The 18,631-nt window shown below is 41.3% G+C and overlaps 1 protein-coding gene across 1 annotated transcript in view; it reads left to right on the forward strand.

Moving 5' to 3' along the window:
- Nucleotides 1-581: 581 nt before the first annotated feature.
- LOC149430853 (centromere protein I-like) overlaps nucleotides 582-18,631 on the forward strand; it is a gene marked incomplete at its 3' end in the record, with an annotated part of 50,926 nt that continues 32,876 nt past the window's right edge. Inside the window, exons 1-5 of the mRNA XM_089665991.1 lie at nucleotides 582-653; nucleotides 958-1,047; nucleotides 4,059-4,169; nucleotides 9,185-9,328; nucleotides 12,492-12,612. Coding sequence (XP_089522117.1) covers nucleotides 582-653; nucleotides 958-1,047; nucleotides 4,059-4,169; nucleotides 9,185-9,328; nucleotides 12,492-12,612 — 538 coding nt within the window. The remainder of the gene's footprint in view (nucleotides 654-957; nucleotides 1,048-4,058; nucleotides 4,170-9,184; nucleotides 9,329-12,491; nucleotides 12,613-18,631) is intronic.

The following is an 18,631-nucleotide window of genomic DNA, read 5'->3' on the forward strand; positions in this document are numbered from 1 at the left end:
GAGAAGCATGTTGCCTGCTCCCCCAGTATTCAGAAATGTTCGCTGTCCTCACCCCCCCCCCCCCCCAACCCCTGGTTTGCACCATCTATGGCCTGCCTTACAGAGTAGCATGTTGCCTGCCCCCCAGTAATTCAGAAATGTTCGGTGTTCACTGTCCATGTTGCCTGCTCCCCAGTATTCAGAAATGTTCACTGTCTTCACCCCCCCCCCCAACCCCTGGTTTGCACCATCTATGGCCTGCCTTACAGAGAAGCATGATGCCTGCCCCCCAGTATTCAGAAATGTTCGGTTTTCACTGTCCATGTTGCCTGCTCCCCAGTATTCAGAAATGTTCGCTGTCCTCACCCCCCCCAACCCCTGGTTTGCACCATCTATGGCCTGCCTTACAGAGTAGCATGTTGCCTGCCCACCAGTATTCAGAAATGTTCGCTGTCCTCACCCCCCCCAACCCCTGGTTTGCACCATCTATGGCCTGCCTTACAGAGAAGCATGTTGCCTGCCCCCCAGTATTCAGAAATGTTCGCTGTCCTCACCCCCCAACCCCTGGTTTGCACCATCTATGGCCTGCCTTACAGAGAAGCATGTTGCCTGCCCCCCAGTTTTCAGAAATGTTCGGTGTTCACTGTCTACAATGGAAATGGGAGAAGGCTCAGGTAAGGTGTGTTTATAAGGGGGTCTTTGTTCTTGGGTTTAGATGCATCAAATCTTGGTGTCTAAAAAAACCTCTCATGGCCCTAATCCCAAGGACCCGGTGGGTACATATGGATAGAGACAACAATTCCAAGCAGCCAGGACCAGGTGATTCGTTCAAGAGGGCTCTAGGTTGAGGAATAAATCCCGGTGAAAGAGGGGATTTGCCGTTGTCACCTTGGCTATTGTTTATCAGTGGAACTGAAACTGTCCTACCCTGAGATAATTAATACGTATGATATTATTTTTTTTTTTTTCACTTCACAGGGAATGCAGCCTCACATCCTTGGTCTTCTCTCCCTTTACAAGGTTTACTGCCCTGAACTGGTCTCTGTTAGTTTACCGAGCAGATTTAGGGTAAGTTAGAAATACGGCTTCACACTGAGAAGCCTACATCTGGTTTCTGCAAGGGCCCAGTCCCGCTTGTCGTCCTTTTTTATTTTTTTTTTTTTTTTTTTTTGGGCAGGTATTGAATGCCCATAACTGGGTTGTGTGTTACCCAGTTACTAAAATGACATATATTCTTTATTGTGTTTAATGTAAAACTAAAGGCAAAACTTATTTATTTTTTTTCATTTTGGATAAAGCGAGGGTTATAACCCCTGTCAGTGTGGTGTGTTTTTTTTTTTTTTTTTCTTTTTATGTGTTTTGTTATTGGTAAAGTATCGACATACATCAGCACTTGTGACATGCAATGCCCAATTAACTGCTTACCGCCTACCCACCGTAGTTTTATTGCGGGTGAGTGGCGCAGGCAGGCCAGACAACGTACTTGCGCATCGCTGGCTTGCTGCTGGGTTTAGGTATGTACGCACCCCCTGCCGACACGGCAATGCCAGTGACTTTAGCTGATTTCCTGTGGCCAAACACACCCTGAGTTCTGTGTCTACAAAAAACGCAAAACTCTGTGTACTTTAAACAGCAATCTGTCTGTTTCTTCTCCTTGCAAAGCAGGGAGAAAAAACAGCCAGATAGTAAAGTAAAAGCAGCACATATTATAGTAATATATTGGGCAGCACAGTGGCTAAATGGTGAGCACTTCCGCCTGGCAGTACTCGGGTCGATGGTTCAAATCCCAACCACAGCACCACCTGCCTGGAGTTTGCATGTTTTCCCTGTACCTGTGTGGGTTTCCTCTGGGTACTCCGGTTTCCTTCCACACTCCAAAGACATGCTGGTAGGTGAATTGGCTCCTGTCTAAATTGTCCCTAGTATGTGTATGTATGAATGTAAGTTAGGGATTGTACACCCCTTGAGGGTTAGGGACTGATGTGACTGTTTTTATATATATATGTGTGTGTGTGTGTGTGTGTGTGTGTGTGTGTATGTATATGTATATATATATATATGTATATGTATATATATATATATATATATATATATAATTAATGTGTGTGTGTATGTATATATATATATATGTGTGTGTGTGTATATATGTAAAGTGATGCGTAAATTGACGGCGCTATATAAGTACCTTAAATAAATTACGCACATTCCATTTTGTTAGGCTCAGTTAACCTCCGAATTGCCCCTAGATGTTACCCCTTCCCAGTCAGTGTCATCAGTACAGTGTCAGTGTAGTGCAGATGGAGAGATACATGAAAGGAGACTGGGCATGCTAGACACATCCAAAATATTTTGATGAAGGTTTTTTTTTTGTTTTTTTTTGGGCAGGTGTTGCATGCCCAATGCCCATAACTGGTTTGTGTGTTACCCAGTTACTAAAATGACATGTATTCTTTATTGTGTTAAATGTAAAACTAAAGGCAAAACTTATTTTTTTTCATTTTGGATAAAGCGAGGGTTATAACCCCTGTCAGTGTGTGTGTTGTGTTTTTTTTTTTTTTCCCCTCATCTGTGTTCCATTGGGAGTTTTCCCTTCACTTACTGTCTCAGAGCCAAAACAGGAAGTGAGAGGAAATTCCTCAAGTCAGTGAATCCTTCGTTGTCCCAGAACTAGAATGTATTGGAAGGTTGGGGTGACCCTCGTGTGGTAGGAGGGCAACCCCAATAGATGAACGAGTGCCACGTCCCTGTATAGAATACTGAGAAGAAGAATGTGGGAAATGGCTTTCTTCCAGGACAGCCCCTTGAGACGTAGAGCTCCTCCCTCTGGGTGAGGAAACGCGTAATCCCAACGCCTTAAAGGCGGACCTCCAGGCCTTCAAGTTTTTAGTGTTTCCTGATCCGGAAGAACACACGGCAGGAGCCTGGGGGGGTCTCTGCACTCTAGGGGCAACTTGGAAGAATGAAATAACTCCCGATGTCAGACTTGCCTCCTCTCCCGACGCGATCCCTCCATGGTGAGTGGAGTAGGGCTGCATTCGGGATGGGCTTCATTCCTCCGTGGAGGAGACCGCCGGTGAGATCACCCGCAGGGGGAACAGGCTGTGTGTCCAGCGGTGAGCTTGGGGCATCCGTTCCCCGTGAGCCCAGAAAGCCCTCCCTCCCCTTCTCCAGCATAGGCTTCAGTGTTCCGGGGGCGTGTCTATGCGCTCCAAAGCAGGAGGTCCGGCGCGGTGACGTCATCAGCGGGCGCCTGGGGACGCTGGTTCCAGTCTCATAGAAGAAGGCGCAGGCATCCGGATCGGGTGGTTGGGGCGGCGTTTGAAACCCAGCAGAGGCTGTGGACCACACCAACGGGACATGAAGGAAGCTGGCTCTTCGCAGCAAGCGGACCCTGGTTCCGGCACCGGCTTCTCTCCGGTATCAAATCAATGTTCCTTTAATAACACATCATCTCTAAAATATATCTTGTATGATGTCGTTGCACAATTCGCCCACAGCTAATATACCTTAGATTGTACGCTCCTCGGGGGCGGGGACTGCTGTGAATAATATATATATATATATAAATCACTGCGTAAATTCATGGCGCTATATAAGTACCATAAATAAATGAATGAAAGCAACCTCCAGAGGTCAGGTATGGGGGTGCAGAACCCGGCCTATCCATTTGTGTACCGAATTTCTGCGCCTAGAAAGTCAATTTCCACTTTCTTCTTCGTCACCAGAACTAGTGTCCCCCATTGGAAGATATTCCCTCTCTTCCTGTTCTGGGGACAGCCCAAAATGTGGGATTTTTCTTTCACGTACAATTTTCCGTGATAAAGAGTAAACGGGTCAGATAGAGAGGGTGATGGGGCCACGCAGCCGTCACTGGAGTGCATGTAGACAGGAAGTGGCTGTAAAGAGATCAGCAGCAAAGTGTTCAAATAAGTATTTTTCCATAAAAATAATGGCATTTGGCAAATGAAATGTCTTTTGGTTAGGGTCTTTTATGTATGGGGGGGGGGAAAGTAATTTTAGAAAATGGCGTTTTTTTAAAAGCAAGCATGACCTTTATAATACGTCTCAACTTTTTGCAGAGGTTTTTCCAGAAATCGACATTTCTGTTTGCCCGTGAGTGGAAAACTGCTGTGAAGAGAAGAGTGGGAGATCCGGAGTGTGACCGCAAACTGACTCAAACTCAGAAAAGAGTGAGTAGCTATTTCTATATAGGTCTGTAGAGCTTTAATACAAGGGAGGATTTTTATATCACCATCATATCACTATAATGGAGTACAGGGGAGGGGGATATACATTACTGTATACATGTCACTATAATGGAGTACAGGGGAGGGGGATATACATTACTGTATACATATCACTATAATGGAGTACAGGGGAGGGGGATATACATTACTGTATACATATCACTATAATGGAGTACAGGGGAGGGGGATATACATTACTGTATACATATCACTATAATGGAGTACAGGGGAGGGGGATATACATTACTGTATACATATCACTATAATGGAGTACAGGGGAGGGGGATATACATTACCGTATACATGTCCTATCACTATAATGGAGTACAGGGGAGGGGGATATACATTACTGTATACACGTCCTATCACTATAATGGAGTACGGGGGGGGGGATATACATTACTGTATACATATCACTATAATGGAGTACAGGGGAGGGGGGATATACATTACTGTATACATGTCATATCACTATAATGGAGTACAGGGGAGGGGGATATACATTACCGTATACATGTCCTATCACTATAATGGAGTACAGGGGAGGGGGATATACATTACTGTATACATGTCCTATCACTATAATGGAGTACAGGGGAGGGGGATATACATTACCGTATACATGTCCTATCACTATAATGGAGTACAGGGGAGGGGGATATACATTACTGTATACACGTCATATCACTATAATGGGGTACAGGGGAGGGGGGATATACATTACTGTATACATGTCATATCACTATAATGGGGTACAGGGGAGGGGGGATATACATTACTGTATACATGTCATATCACTATAATGGAGTACAGGGGAGGTGGGATATACATTACTGTATACATATCACTATAATGGAGTACAGGGGAGGGGGATATACATTACTGTATACATGTCATATCACTATAATGGAGTACAGGGGAGGGGGATATACATTACTGTATACATGTCATATCACTATAATGGAGTACAGGGGAGGTGGGATATACATTACTGTATACATATCACTATAATGGAGTACAGGGGAGGGGGATATACATTACTGTATACATGTCATATCACTATAATGGAGTACAGGGGAGGGGGGATATACATTACTGTATACATGTCATATCACTATAATGGAGTACAGGGGAGGGGGGGATATACATTACTGTATACATGTCATACCACTATAATGGGGTACAGGGGAGGGGGGATATACATTACTGTATACATGTCATATCACTATTATGGGGTACAGGGGAGGGGGATATACATTACTGTATACATGTCATATCAGTATAATGGGGTACAGGGGAGGGGGGATATACATTACTGTATACACATCATATCGCTATAATGGGGTACAGGGGAGGGGGATATACATTACTGTATACATGTCATATCACTATAATGGGGTACAGGGGAGGGGGATATACATTACTGTATACATGTCATATCACTATAATGGGGTACAGGGGAGGGGGATATACATTACTGTATACATGTCATATCACTATAATGGGGTACAGGGGAGGGGGATATACATTACTGTATACATGTCATATCACTATAATCTAGTACAGGGGAGGGGGATATACATTACTGTATACATATCACTATAATGGAGTACAGGGGAGGGGGGATATACATTACTGTATACACGTCATATCACTATAATCTAGTACAGGGGAGGGGGATATACATTACTGTATACATGTCATATCACTATAATGGAGTACAGGGGAGGGGGATATACATTACTGTATACATGTCATATCACTATAATGGAGTACAGGGGAGGGGGATATACATTACTGTATACATGTCATATCACTATAATGGAGTACAGGGGAGGGGGATATACATTACTGTATACATGTCATATCACTATAACGGAGTACAGGGGAGGGGGGATATACATTACTGTATACATATCACTATAATGGAGTACAGGGGAGGGGGATATACATTACTGTATACATGTCATATCACTATAATGGAGTACAGGGGAGGGGGATATACATTACTGTATACATATCACTATAATGGAGTACAGGGGAGGGGGATATACATTACTGTATACATGTCATATCACTATAATGGAGTACAGGGGAGGGGTATATACATTACTGTATACATGTCATATCACTATAATGGAGTACAGGGGAGGGGGGATATACATTACTGTATACATGTCATATCACTATAATGGAGTACAGGGGAGGGGGATATACATTACTGTATACACGTCATATCACTATAATGGGGTACAGGGGAGGGGGATATACATTACTGTATACATGTCATATCATTATAATGGAGTACAGGGGAGGGGGATATACATTACTGTATACATGTCACTATAATGGGGTACAGGGGAGGGGGGATATACATTACTGTATACATGTCATATCACTATAATGGAGTACAGGGGAGGGGGATATACATTACTGTATACATGTCATATCACTATAATGGAGTACAGGGGAGGGGGATATACATTACTGTATACATGTCATATCACTATAATGGGGTACAGGGGAGGGGGGGATATACATTACTGTATACACGTCATATCACTATAATGGGGTACAGGGGAGGGGGGATATACATTACTGTATACACGTCATATCACTATAATGGGGTACAGGGGAGGGGGATATACATTACTGTATACATGTCATATCACTATAATGGGGTACAGGGGAGGGGGATATACATTACTGTATACATGTCATATCATTATAATGGAGTACAGGGGAGGGGGATATACATTATTGTATACACGTCATATCACTATAATGGGGTACAGGGGAGGGGGATATACATTACTGTATACAGTTTTATATTTTGGACTCTTTATTCTAAAAAAAAAAAATGTAATTTCATAAGCTTTAAGGGGGCGTGGTTGGGGTCGAGGTTGGGATGGTCCGCGGGTGGGGTTGGAGGCGGGCATGGGCAAGGTTGGGTGGGGCAACTGGTGGAGAGTAAGGTTTGTGCCTGGCTAGTAGGTCTAGACTCGAAATTTTAAGCCCTGCTGTAGATGCTGGCTGGCAGTTCTTTGAAACCGCCTGCTAGCTGTCATGTCATTGACAGCTGAGGCTGTACAGGAGAACTGCTCCTAGCTGCAGCCTCATCTTCAGTTTGTTTACTAAAGCCAGCCAAAGATGGATTGAGTCTCCGCTGGTTCAGCCGGGATTGGTTGAGATTCCATCCATCTATCTGGCTGGTTGTACTGAAGTCGATTCTTCGATTTGACTTCAGTACGCCCAGCTTTTCAAATTTTTTTTTTTTTTTTTGTATTTTTCTTGAGACAGATAAAACTTTTATTTTGGTGGTATTTATTCACAACTGGAATTTTTTGCTATATAAATGAAAGTCCAAAAATTTTGAAAAACTAAGTATTTTTCAAATAAAAAAATTTTGCAAATAATCTTTCTACATAAATCTTGGTCAAAATGTATTCCGCTATCTTTTTAGTAAAAAAATAACCTAAATTGGTTTATAACCAAAAATTATCATTTTAAAAACAAATTTTTGTGTTTTTTATTTTTTTAATTTAATTTTTACATATTGTCACCCCGGCAGTACAGTGTCACCATAGTGACACTGTACTACTTGTGGGGGGTGATGAAGATTTTATTTTATTTTTTTTTACACTGATTGCTTTTACACCCATAAAGGCTGTAAAAGCAATCATTTCTTCTCCCTGGCTGCAGCCATTGAGAAATACTGTAATTGGTCACAGCTTGTCACATGGTACAAGGCTGTTGTGAATAGCCCTGTACCATGTGATCTCTGTGATCATTCAGATTTCACACGTAGTAAGCAATGATGTTAGAATTGACCTCTTGTTTACTACTGTTCATGTGATCACTGATTGGCCGATCAGTGATCACATGATCGGGACCTCACTCAGAGGTCCCGTACAGCGATCGGTGTTCCACTGTGTCCCAGCGGAGTACGCACAGGCAGGGAAGCGGGACAACGTTTATAAACAACCACCCGCCCCTGCACTGCCACCGTCTGCCGTTTATGTACACGGGCTGGACAGGAAGTGGTTAAAACAATCGCATTTTGTTGCTTTTGCAGCCTGAAATGAAGACAGAGTAAACCCTGCTGGATAAAACAAAAACTGTGTCTGTCTTCATTTCAGTCTTCAAAGCAACAAAATGTGATCGGTGTGATGTTTTTTTTTTTTTTGTTTTTTTTTTCACTATTTTGGGCCAGTTTTCCTTTTGATAATAAAAAAAAAATAATCGGTAGCTATCCATTACCATTTACCACCAAACGAAAGCCAAATTTGTCCTGAAAAAAACGCGGTATAATCCACCTGGATGTACAAAGTAGTTCGGTTTTACTAACACATGTCAGCGTTGCAAAATTGTGCTTAAGCATTAAGATTTGTATTACCCTTTAGGCGTGAAGGGGTTAACTGAACGGCGGCGCACCTATCTTTTTTTTTTTTTTTTCCCCCATTAATATAGCGAACACCTATTCAGATTTTAGTTTGTAGCACTCTATCAATTGATCTCTAGAAATTACCCGCCAACAATTCTGTTGTAAACTTTGTGTAGATCTTTAGTCCGATGTTATAAGCTGAAGGATTTTGAAAAAAAAAAGACACTGCAGTTGATTTACTAAAACTGGAGAGTGCAAAATCTGGTGCAGCTGTGCATGGCAGCCAATCGGCTTCTACCTTCAGCTTGTTCAATGAAGCCTTGACAATAAAACCTGGAAGCTGATTGGTTTCTACCAGATTTTGCACTCTATCATATTTAGTAAATCAGTCCCCTGTGTGGTTTGAGATGAGGTAAAGCCGCCTAGATTGGGAAATTCTAGCTAGTGGTAATATTTTCTTCCCACCATGAAAAAAAATAGGAAAAAAATCCCATGCTTTCTGTTGTGACTGGATATCCGATTTTGCAATTTATAATGATTATATTGTGATTTATTTTTTTTTTGTATTTTGCAGAAGTGGAATAGCAACTTTGATGTTCCTGTGTGCAGTAGCCGTGTTCAGAATGATTCTACTAAAGACGTTGATGCGTATTCATCTTTGCCTTTGGAAGAAGTGAAGACATTTGCTGAGCTGTTGGAAACTATCCTGAATCAAAATGTGAGGAGTTATAGGGCACTTTGTCCAATTTTTTTTTTCATTTTTTTTTCCCCATTCAGGCTTGGCATATGTGTTGTGTGTGTTTTTTTTATTTTTATTTTTTTCCCATTCAGGCTTGGCGTGTGTGTGTGTCTGTTTTTTTGTTTTTTTTGTTTTTTTATAATTATTGCCTAGAGCTAAAATATTTTTATTAATGCTGTAATTGCTGAACTCATGTTCCGTAAACTTTTCTCTTGGCCAGTGACTGAAACGACGGGGTCAACATTAGAATGAACTAATAAAAAGATATAGTGATACTCGTGAGCCAAAATGCGATACTCCCTTAGTGTAAAAAAATATTTTTGAAATAATTAAATCAAATGAAATGGTGCATCAACACTTTACACAATACTCATTATCTGTGTGAAACATGTGATATATAACAATCAATGTATATATATCCTCAGATATATACACAGGTGTCGCGCTCCATATATAACCGTAATCTTATAAATAATACTGTGACAAAGACTTATTGTGCTACAAAACAGTGCAACATATAGTGCTCAACAAAAATGAATGCTGATTCAACAAAAAGTCCTCTTTATGCTTAAAATATTCAGTGCCAAATTCTGTGCCGTGCCACACTCCCCGTGCTCTAAAGATAGATGTGCGCTCACCTCCTTCTTTAGCCACCCACAGTGGCTAACAGCGCTTTTTGTCCTCTCAGGACTAGGTAGTGATCTTCATATATTATATATATATATATATATATATATATATATATATATATATATATATATATATACATCCATGCCATGGATATATTGCCTTTTTCCTGCCACCAGAGGTCTCCCTTTTTCCTCCTTCCACACTGAGCCTCAATGGGTAGTAGGGATGGTTATTAGTAGTATTTTCTTCTCCCTCCTCTCCTCCTTCCGCCTCCGGAGGGAAGGAGGAGAGGAGGGAGGAGGCGGAAGGAGGAGAGGAGGGAGAAGAAAATACTAATAATAACCATCCCTACTACCCATTGAGGCTCAGTGTGGAAGGAGGAAAAAGGGAGACCTCTGGTGGCAGGAAAAAGGCAATATATCCATGGCATGGATGGATATATATATATATATATATATATATATATATATATATATATATATATATATATATATATATATATATATATATATATATATATATATATGAAGATCACTACCTACCACTAACTAAAGCGCTGTTAGCCACTGTGGGTGGCTAAAGAAGGAGGTGAGCGCACATCTGTCTTTAGAGCACGGGGAGTGTGGCACGGCACAGAATTTGGCACTGAATATTTTAAGCATAAAGAGGACTTTTTGTTGAATCAGCATTCATTTTTGTTGAGCACTATATGTTGCACTGTTTTGTAGCACAATAAGTCTTTGTCACAGTATTATTTATACGATTACTGTTCTATATGGAGCGCGACACCTGTGTATATATCTGAGGATATATATACATTGATTAACATTAGAATGAACACTTTCAAAAAGATGTTTAGAAATTGCTGCTCATGTATATCTTTTGAGAGCTTTCCTGTAAAATCTAGTTCATTCCAAAAAAAAAAAAAAAAAATCTTTGGTTTTCTAAGTTTTTTTTTTTTTTTTTTTTTTTTTTTAAGCCTAGCCTTATTAGCCTACCCCATATGGAAGAAAAATTATATTTTAAAAATATTCTTCCCAAATATATTGCCATATATTTGAAATGCTACAATTTTGGCCATATTATATATGTATATTGCATGTTGAAATGCATTTTTATTACAAAATATATGAAAATTATTTTTAAAAATACATTTCAAATATACTGTATGTCTATGCAATCTAAAAATTTATATTTGTATTTTTATTTTACAAATATATGTTAAAATGACTTTTATATATTAAAAAAATATGATGAATATATTTAAAAATATATATATTCTGATTTTTTTTTTTAACATCTAAAAAAGTCATTTTAACATATTTTTACATGTATTTGTACATGCATTCCAAAAATGTAGATTTGTATTTTTAAAGACATGCAGTATATTTGAAATGCATTTTTAAAAATCTTTTTCATATATTTTGTAATAAAAATGCATTTCAAGTGTGTGGATAGATAGAGAGATAGATCTAGATATATATATATATATATATATATATATATATATATAATCTGGTCTGATAGTCACCATAGTGACACTGTACTACTTGTGGTGGGTGATGAAGGTGGTTTTTGTTTTTTGTTTTTTTTTTTTTGTTTTTTTTTTTTTTTTTTGCTGATTTGCTTGCTTTTATACCCATAAAGGCTGTAAAAGCAATAATTTCTCCTTCTCTCTGGCTGCATTCTTCCAGCCATTGAGAAATACTGTGAGAGCTGTGATTGGTCACAGCTTGTCACATGGTACAAGGCTGTTGTGAATAGCCCTGTACCATGTGACCTCCTGTGATCATTCACAGATTTCATACGTAGTAAGCAATGATGTCAGGAAGCGACATCTTGTTTACTACTGTTCCTGTGATCACTGATTGGCCAATCAGTGATAACAGGAACAGTCATAATCAGTGATCGCATGAATCGGGACCTCACATAGAGGTCCCGTACAGTGATCAGTGTTTTGCTGTAACTGGAGGACACAGTGGGCTCCGGATCACGGAGCTGCGTGCTCTCAGGGAGTGTGCACAGGCTGTGAATGCGGGCGCCGTTTATAAACAGCAACCCGCTCCTGCACTGCTCCCGTCCTGCCGTTTATGTACATGGGCTGGACGGGAAGTGGTTAAATTGACAGGACTAATCTGTGTAGCACATAGCCAGTCTGTGGGAGCCAGAATCATTGTTGGTTGGTAGGGGATCAAATACTTTTTTTACTCACTGAACTTCAACTTAATTTATAGCATTTTATATAATTTTTTTTTTTTCTGGATTTGTGGTTGATATTCTGTCTCTATCGTTTTAAAATACATCGATAAAAATGATAGACCATTTCATTGTAAGTGAGCAAACTTACAAAATCTGCAGGAGATCAGATAATTAATTTTCCCCCACTTTATAATCCATTTTTATTTTTGGGTTTCTGATCATTTTAATTTGAGAATTAAAACTGTAACCAGGGTGAGCCTGGAATTTTGTAAATTCTGTCTATTCTAACCGTGTCCTTTCACAAATATTCCAGCTCCCTGCTCAGATGGGCTGTGTACTGCGTCGGCCGCTGCTGCTGAACTACGTCAATTGCCTTAAAGAGGATGACGCATTGCTGCGACTAAACTACTGGCTGGCCTTTACTTTACATGAAGGTATAATTAGTACTTTTATCTTGATGGGTTCCCAAAAGGCGTTGGCCTTCTGTTACCTTTTAGTCATTTATAAAAGTCGAAAACTACTGTACCTCCTTTATTGTCAAGCTGAACTGAAGTTGCTGACCATCACCTAGGTCAGTGGTGGGCAACCTTTTTTTTCAACTGAGCCAAATCTCGCCAAAACCACGATTGAAATTTATTTTGAGAGCCACATTTTTAAAACTGAAAATACATCCCCCATAGTAATTCATCCCCCATATAGTAATTCATCCCCCATATAGTAATTCATTCCCCATATTGTGTCAATTCACTTACCTTTGCTCCGCGCGTTCCTCTCGCCATGTTCCCGCGCCGTTCCGGTCTTCAGGGCGGACTGTGAGAGGAGAGGAGTTCGTCACGCTGCCCCGCCTACATCCTGGCTGCCCCGCCTACATCCTGACAGCCAATGTTTGCCACGCTCCGCGGGCCGGATTAAAAGGTCCGCCGGGCCGTAGTTTGCCCATTGCTGGGCTAGCTGCAGAGTCCTGACTTTTGGGGCGGCAGCCCGAGAGGAGGGAGGGGAGCGGGCGCCTGGCACACAGAAGAGCCGCATTAGAGTGTGTAAAGAGCCGCATGTGGCTCGCGAGCCGCGGCTTGCCGACCACTGACCTAGGGGGTCTGGTAAGGTTGCATTCACATGGGAATTGGTGTGCGGATGGTTTGCTACGTTCAGCGGTGGCTACACACGGTCTCTGGACACGGCAACATTCCGTGCTATGGAGGCATACAAACGGGCTGATAACCTGCAGCCAATTTTGTGTGCTCCCAAAACTCCACAGAAATGCCGACCGTGGACACGCATTTGCTACATCCAGGGTCCGTATTCGCATGTAGCCGCTTATGTGCCTGCCGTGGACAGCCGCTGCGCTACGGTTTGTGCAACAGACTTGACAGCCACCATCAGGAGGAAGGGGTGTGTGGTGTTGTACTCACAGTGTGGCACATTCACAAAGAGAAGACTTTTCGCCACCATGCTGGAGGGGTTGTGGGGAAAGAGGGACTATGACTCGCATTTTGGTGCGAGTGTTTAAAAATTCAGGGTTATTGCAGGGGCGTGGAAATTTTTTCAAAAAACTACTTGTCTAGGGACTAAATCGGTGTCACAATCAACTTGTCCTGATTAAAAAAAACATAAATTTTATTTATTACCGCTTTAACCACTTGCCATCCGGCCGCTGTATATAAACGGCCGGACGGTGGCAGTGCAGGGGCGGGTTGCCGTTCATAAACGGCGCCCACCATTTTGGATTGTGCACGCTCCCTGGGAGCCGTTCATAAATAGCGCCTGCCATTTTGGATTGTGCTCGCTCCCTGGGAGCACGCGGCACCGTGACCCGGTGCCCACTGTGTCCTCCGATCGCTGTACGGGACCTCTGTGTAAGGTCTCGATCATGTGATCACTGATTGGCCAATCGGTGATCACATGAATAGGTGTAAGCAAGATGTCACTTCTGACATCATTGCTTCCTACGAGTGAAAGCTGTGAATGATCACATGGTACAAGGCTATTCACAGCAGCCTTGTACCATGTGACAAGCTGTGACCAATCACAGCTCACACATTATTTCTCAATGGCTGCAGGAATGCAGCCAGAGAGAAGGAGAAATGATTGCTTTTACAGCCTTTATGGGTGTAAAAGCAATCAGTGTAAAACAAATAAATCGCCCTCCAACAAGTAGTACAGTGTCACTATGGTGACACTGTACTGCTAGGGTGACAGTATGTTAAAAAAAATATAAAAATGTAAAAAATGATTTGTGATTATAAATAGAGATGAGCGAATCGAACCAGGCGAACCGGAATTCGAGTCGAATTTCAGGAAATATTCGATTCGCGGCGAAACCGAAATTTTGCCTACTTCGGGTGCGCGAATCGAACATTTCCCGATCAGCCGGCAAAAGTGTCCCTGCAGTGAGCTCCGCTATTTCTGACAGTTCTCTGACAGAAGGAACACATGTTTAGCGGTTGAAACATTGTATCTATTAGTTTCCATTTAGGATACAGATGTTTCAACCACTGTACATGTGAAGAAGCTGTGAGAGAACTGTCAGAAAAATGAGGAACTCTGCACATACACTTTTTGCCGGCTTGGAATTATTCTTCTTTTCATCCTACTTCTTCTTCTTCTTCTTCTTCTTCTTCATCCTCATCCTCATCCTCTTCTTCTGAGGATGAGGATGAGGATGAAGAAGAAGAAGAAGTAGTAGGATGAAAATAAGAATAATTCCAAGCCGGCAAAAAGTGTATGTGCAGAGTTCCTCTATTCTGCAGATACACTTAGAGGAGCTCTGCACATACACTTTTTGCCTGTTTGGAATTAATCTTATTTTCATCCTACTTCTTCTTCTTCTTCTTCTTCTTTATCCTCATCCTCAGAAGAAGAAGAAGAGGATGAAGAAGAAGAAGAAGAAGAAGAAGTAGGATGAAAATAAGAATAATTGCAAGCCGGCAAAAAGTGTATGTGCAGAGTTCCTCTATTCTGCAGATACACTTAGAGGAGCTCTGCAGATACACTTAGAGGAGCTCTGCACATACACTTTTTGCCGGCTTGGAATTAATCTTATTTTCATCCTACTTCTTCTTCTTCTTCTTCTTCTTCTTCATCCTCATCCTCAGAAGAAGAAGAAGAGGATGAGGATGAGGATGAAGAAGAAGAAGAAGAAGAAGTAGGATGAAAATAAGAATAATTCCAAGCCGGCAAAAAGTGTATGTGCAGAGCTCCTCTAAGTGTATCTGCAGAGCTCCTCTAAGTGTATCTGCAGAATAGAGGAACTCTGCACATACACTTTTTGCCGGAAACCGCTGTATGGAGGGAATGTCCCAGAACTGTCATAAATAATCTATTTCTGACAGTTCTGGGACATTCACTCCATACAGCTGTTTCAACCGCTGTATGGAGGGAATGTCATGGAACTGTCAGAAATAGACTATTAATGACAGTTCTGGGACTGTCCTTCCATACAGCGGTTGAAACATTGTATGTATTTGTTTCCATAAATGGATCCATTTATGGAAACAAATACATACAATGTTTCAACCGCTGTATGGAAGGACAGTCCCAGAACTGTCATTAATAGTCTATTTCTGACAGTTCCATGACATTCCCTCCATACAGCGGTTGAAACAGCTGTATGGAGTGAATGTCCCAGAACTGTCAGAAATAGACTATTTCTGACAGTTCTGGGACAATCACTCCATACAGCTGTTTCAACCGCTGTATGGAGGGAATGTCATGGAACTGTCAGAAATAGACTATTAATGACAGTTCTGGGACTGTCCTTCCATACAGCGGTTGAAACATTGTATGTATTTGTTTCCATAAATGGATCCATTTATGGAAACAAATACATACAATGTTTCAACCGCTGTATGGAAGGACAGTCCCAGAACTGTCATAAATAGTCTATTTCTGACAGTTCTATGACATTCCCTCCATACAGCGGTTGAAACAGCTGTATGGAGTGAATGTCCCAGAACTGTCAGAAATAGACTATTTATGACAGTTCTGGGACATTCACTCCATACAGCGGTTGAAACATTGTATCTATTTTTTTCCATAAATGACATTCTGCAGATACACTTAGAGGAGCGCTGCAGATACACTTTTTGCCGGCTTGGAATTATTCTTATTTTCATCCTACTTCTTCTTTTTCTTCTTATGAGGATGAGGATGAAGAAGAAGAAGTAGGATGAAAATAAGATTAATTCCAAGCCGGCAAAAAGTGTATCTGCAGCGCTCCTCTAAGTGTATTTGCAGAATGTCATTTATGGAAAAAAATAGATACAATGTTTCAACCGCTGTATGGAAGGACAGTCCCAGAACTGTCAAAAATAGTCTATTTCTGACAGTTCTGGGACATTCACTCCATACAGCTGTTTCAACCGCTGTATGGAGGGAATGTCATGGAACTGTCAGAAATAGACTATTAATGACAGTTCTGGGACTGTCCTTCCATACAGCGGTTGAAACATTGTATGTATTTGTTTCCATAAATGGATCCATTTATGGAAACAAATACATACAATGTTTCAACCGCTGTATGGAAGGACAGTCCCAGAACTGTCATTAATAGTCTATTTCTGACAGTTCCATGACATTCCCTCCATACAGCGGTTGAAACAGCTGTATGGAGTGAATGTCCCAGAACTGTCAGAAATAGACTATTTATGACAGTTCTGGGACTGTCCTTCCATACAGCGGTTGAAACATTGTATCTATTTTTTTCCATAAATGACATTCTGCAAATACACTTAGAGGAGCGCTGCAGATACACTTTTTGCCGGCTTGGAATTAATCTTATTTTCATCCTACTTCTTCTTCTTCATCCTCATCCTCATCCTCATAAGAAGAAAAAGAAGAAGTAGGATGAAAATAAGAATAATTCCAAGCCGGCAAAAAGTGTATCTGCAGCGCTCCTCTAAGTGTATCTGCAGAATGTCATTTATGGAAAAAAATAGATACAATGTTTCAACCGCTGTATGGAGTGAATGTCCCAGAACTGTCATAAATAGTCTATTTCTGACAGTTCTGGGACATTCACTCCATACAGCTGTTTCAACCGCTGTATGGAGGGAATGTCATGGAACTGTCAGAAATAGACTATTAATGACAGTTCTGGGACTCTGACAGTTACATGACATTCCCTCCATACAGCGGTTGAAACAGCTGTATGGAGTGAATGTCCCAGAACTGTCAGAAATAGACTATTTCTGACAGTTCTGGGACAATCACTCCATACAGCTGTTTCAACCGCTGTATGGAGGGAATGTCATGGAACTGTCAGAAATAGACTATTTCTGACAGTTCTGGGACTGTCCTTCCATACAGCGGTTGAAACATTGTATGTATTTGTTTCCATAAATGGATCCATTTATGGAAACAAATACATACAATGTTTCAACCGCTGTATGGAAGGACAGTCCCAGAACTGTCAGAAATAGTCTATTTCTGACAGTTCTGGGACATTCACTCCATACAGCTGTTTCAACCGCTGTATGGAGGGAATGTCATAGAACTGTCAGAAATAGACTATTAATGACAGTTCTGGGACTGTCCTTCCATACAGCGGTTGAAACATTGTATGTATTTGTTTCCATAAATGGATCCATTTATGGAAACAAATACATACAATGTTTCAACCGCTGCATGGAAGGACAGTCCCAGAACTGTCATTAATAGTCTATTTCTGACAGTTCCATGACATTCCCTCCATACAGCGGTTGAAACAGCTGTATGGAGTGAATGTCCCAGAACTGTCATAAATAGAGAGAAACTGTCACAGAACTGTCCCTTCTTCTCATCCTTCTCCTTCTTCTCATCCTTCTTCTCATCCTTCTTCTCATCCTTCTTCTCATCCTTCTCCTTCTTCTCATCCTTCTCCTTCTTCTCATCCTTCTCCTTCTTCTCATCCTTCTCCTTCTTCTCATCCTTCTCCTTCTTCTCATCCTTCTCCTTCTCCTTCTTCTCATCCTTCTCCTTCTCCTTCTTCTCATCCTTCTCCTTCTCCTTCTTCTCATCCTTCTCCTTCTCCTTCTTCTCATCCTTCTCCTTCTCCTTCTTCTCATCCTTCTCCTTCTCCATCTTCTCATCCTTCTCCTTTTCCTTCTTCTCATCCTTCTCCTTTTCCTTCTTCTCATCCTTCTCCTTCTGCTTCTCCTTCTCCTTCTCCTTCTTCTCATCCTTCTCCTTCTTCTCATCCTTCTCCTTCTCCTTCTTCTCATCCTTCTCCTTCTTCTCATCCTTCTCCTTCTTCTCATCCTTCTCCTTCTTCTCATCCTTCTCCTTCTCCTCATCCTTCTCCTTCTCATCCTTCTCCTTCTTCTTCTTCTCATCCTTCTCCTTCTCCTTCTTCTCATCCTTCTCCTTCTCCTTCTTCTCATCCTTCTCCTTCTCCTTCTTCTCATCCTTCTCCTTCTTCTCATCCTTCTCCTTCTCCTTCTTCTCATCCTTCTCCTTCTTCTCATCCTTCTCCTTCTC

The sequence above is a fragment of the Staurois parvus genome, unplaced genomic scaffold (genome assembly GCF_062004578.1).
Source record: "Staurois parvus isolate SC_StPar_1 unplaced genomic scaffold, SC_StPar_1.0 ptg002457l, whole genome shotgun sequence".
Taxonomy (NCBI): Eukaryota; Metazoa; Chordata; class Amphibia; order Anura; family Ranidae; genus Staurois; species Staurois parvus.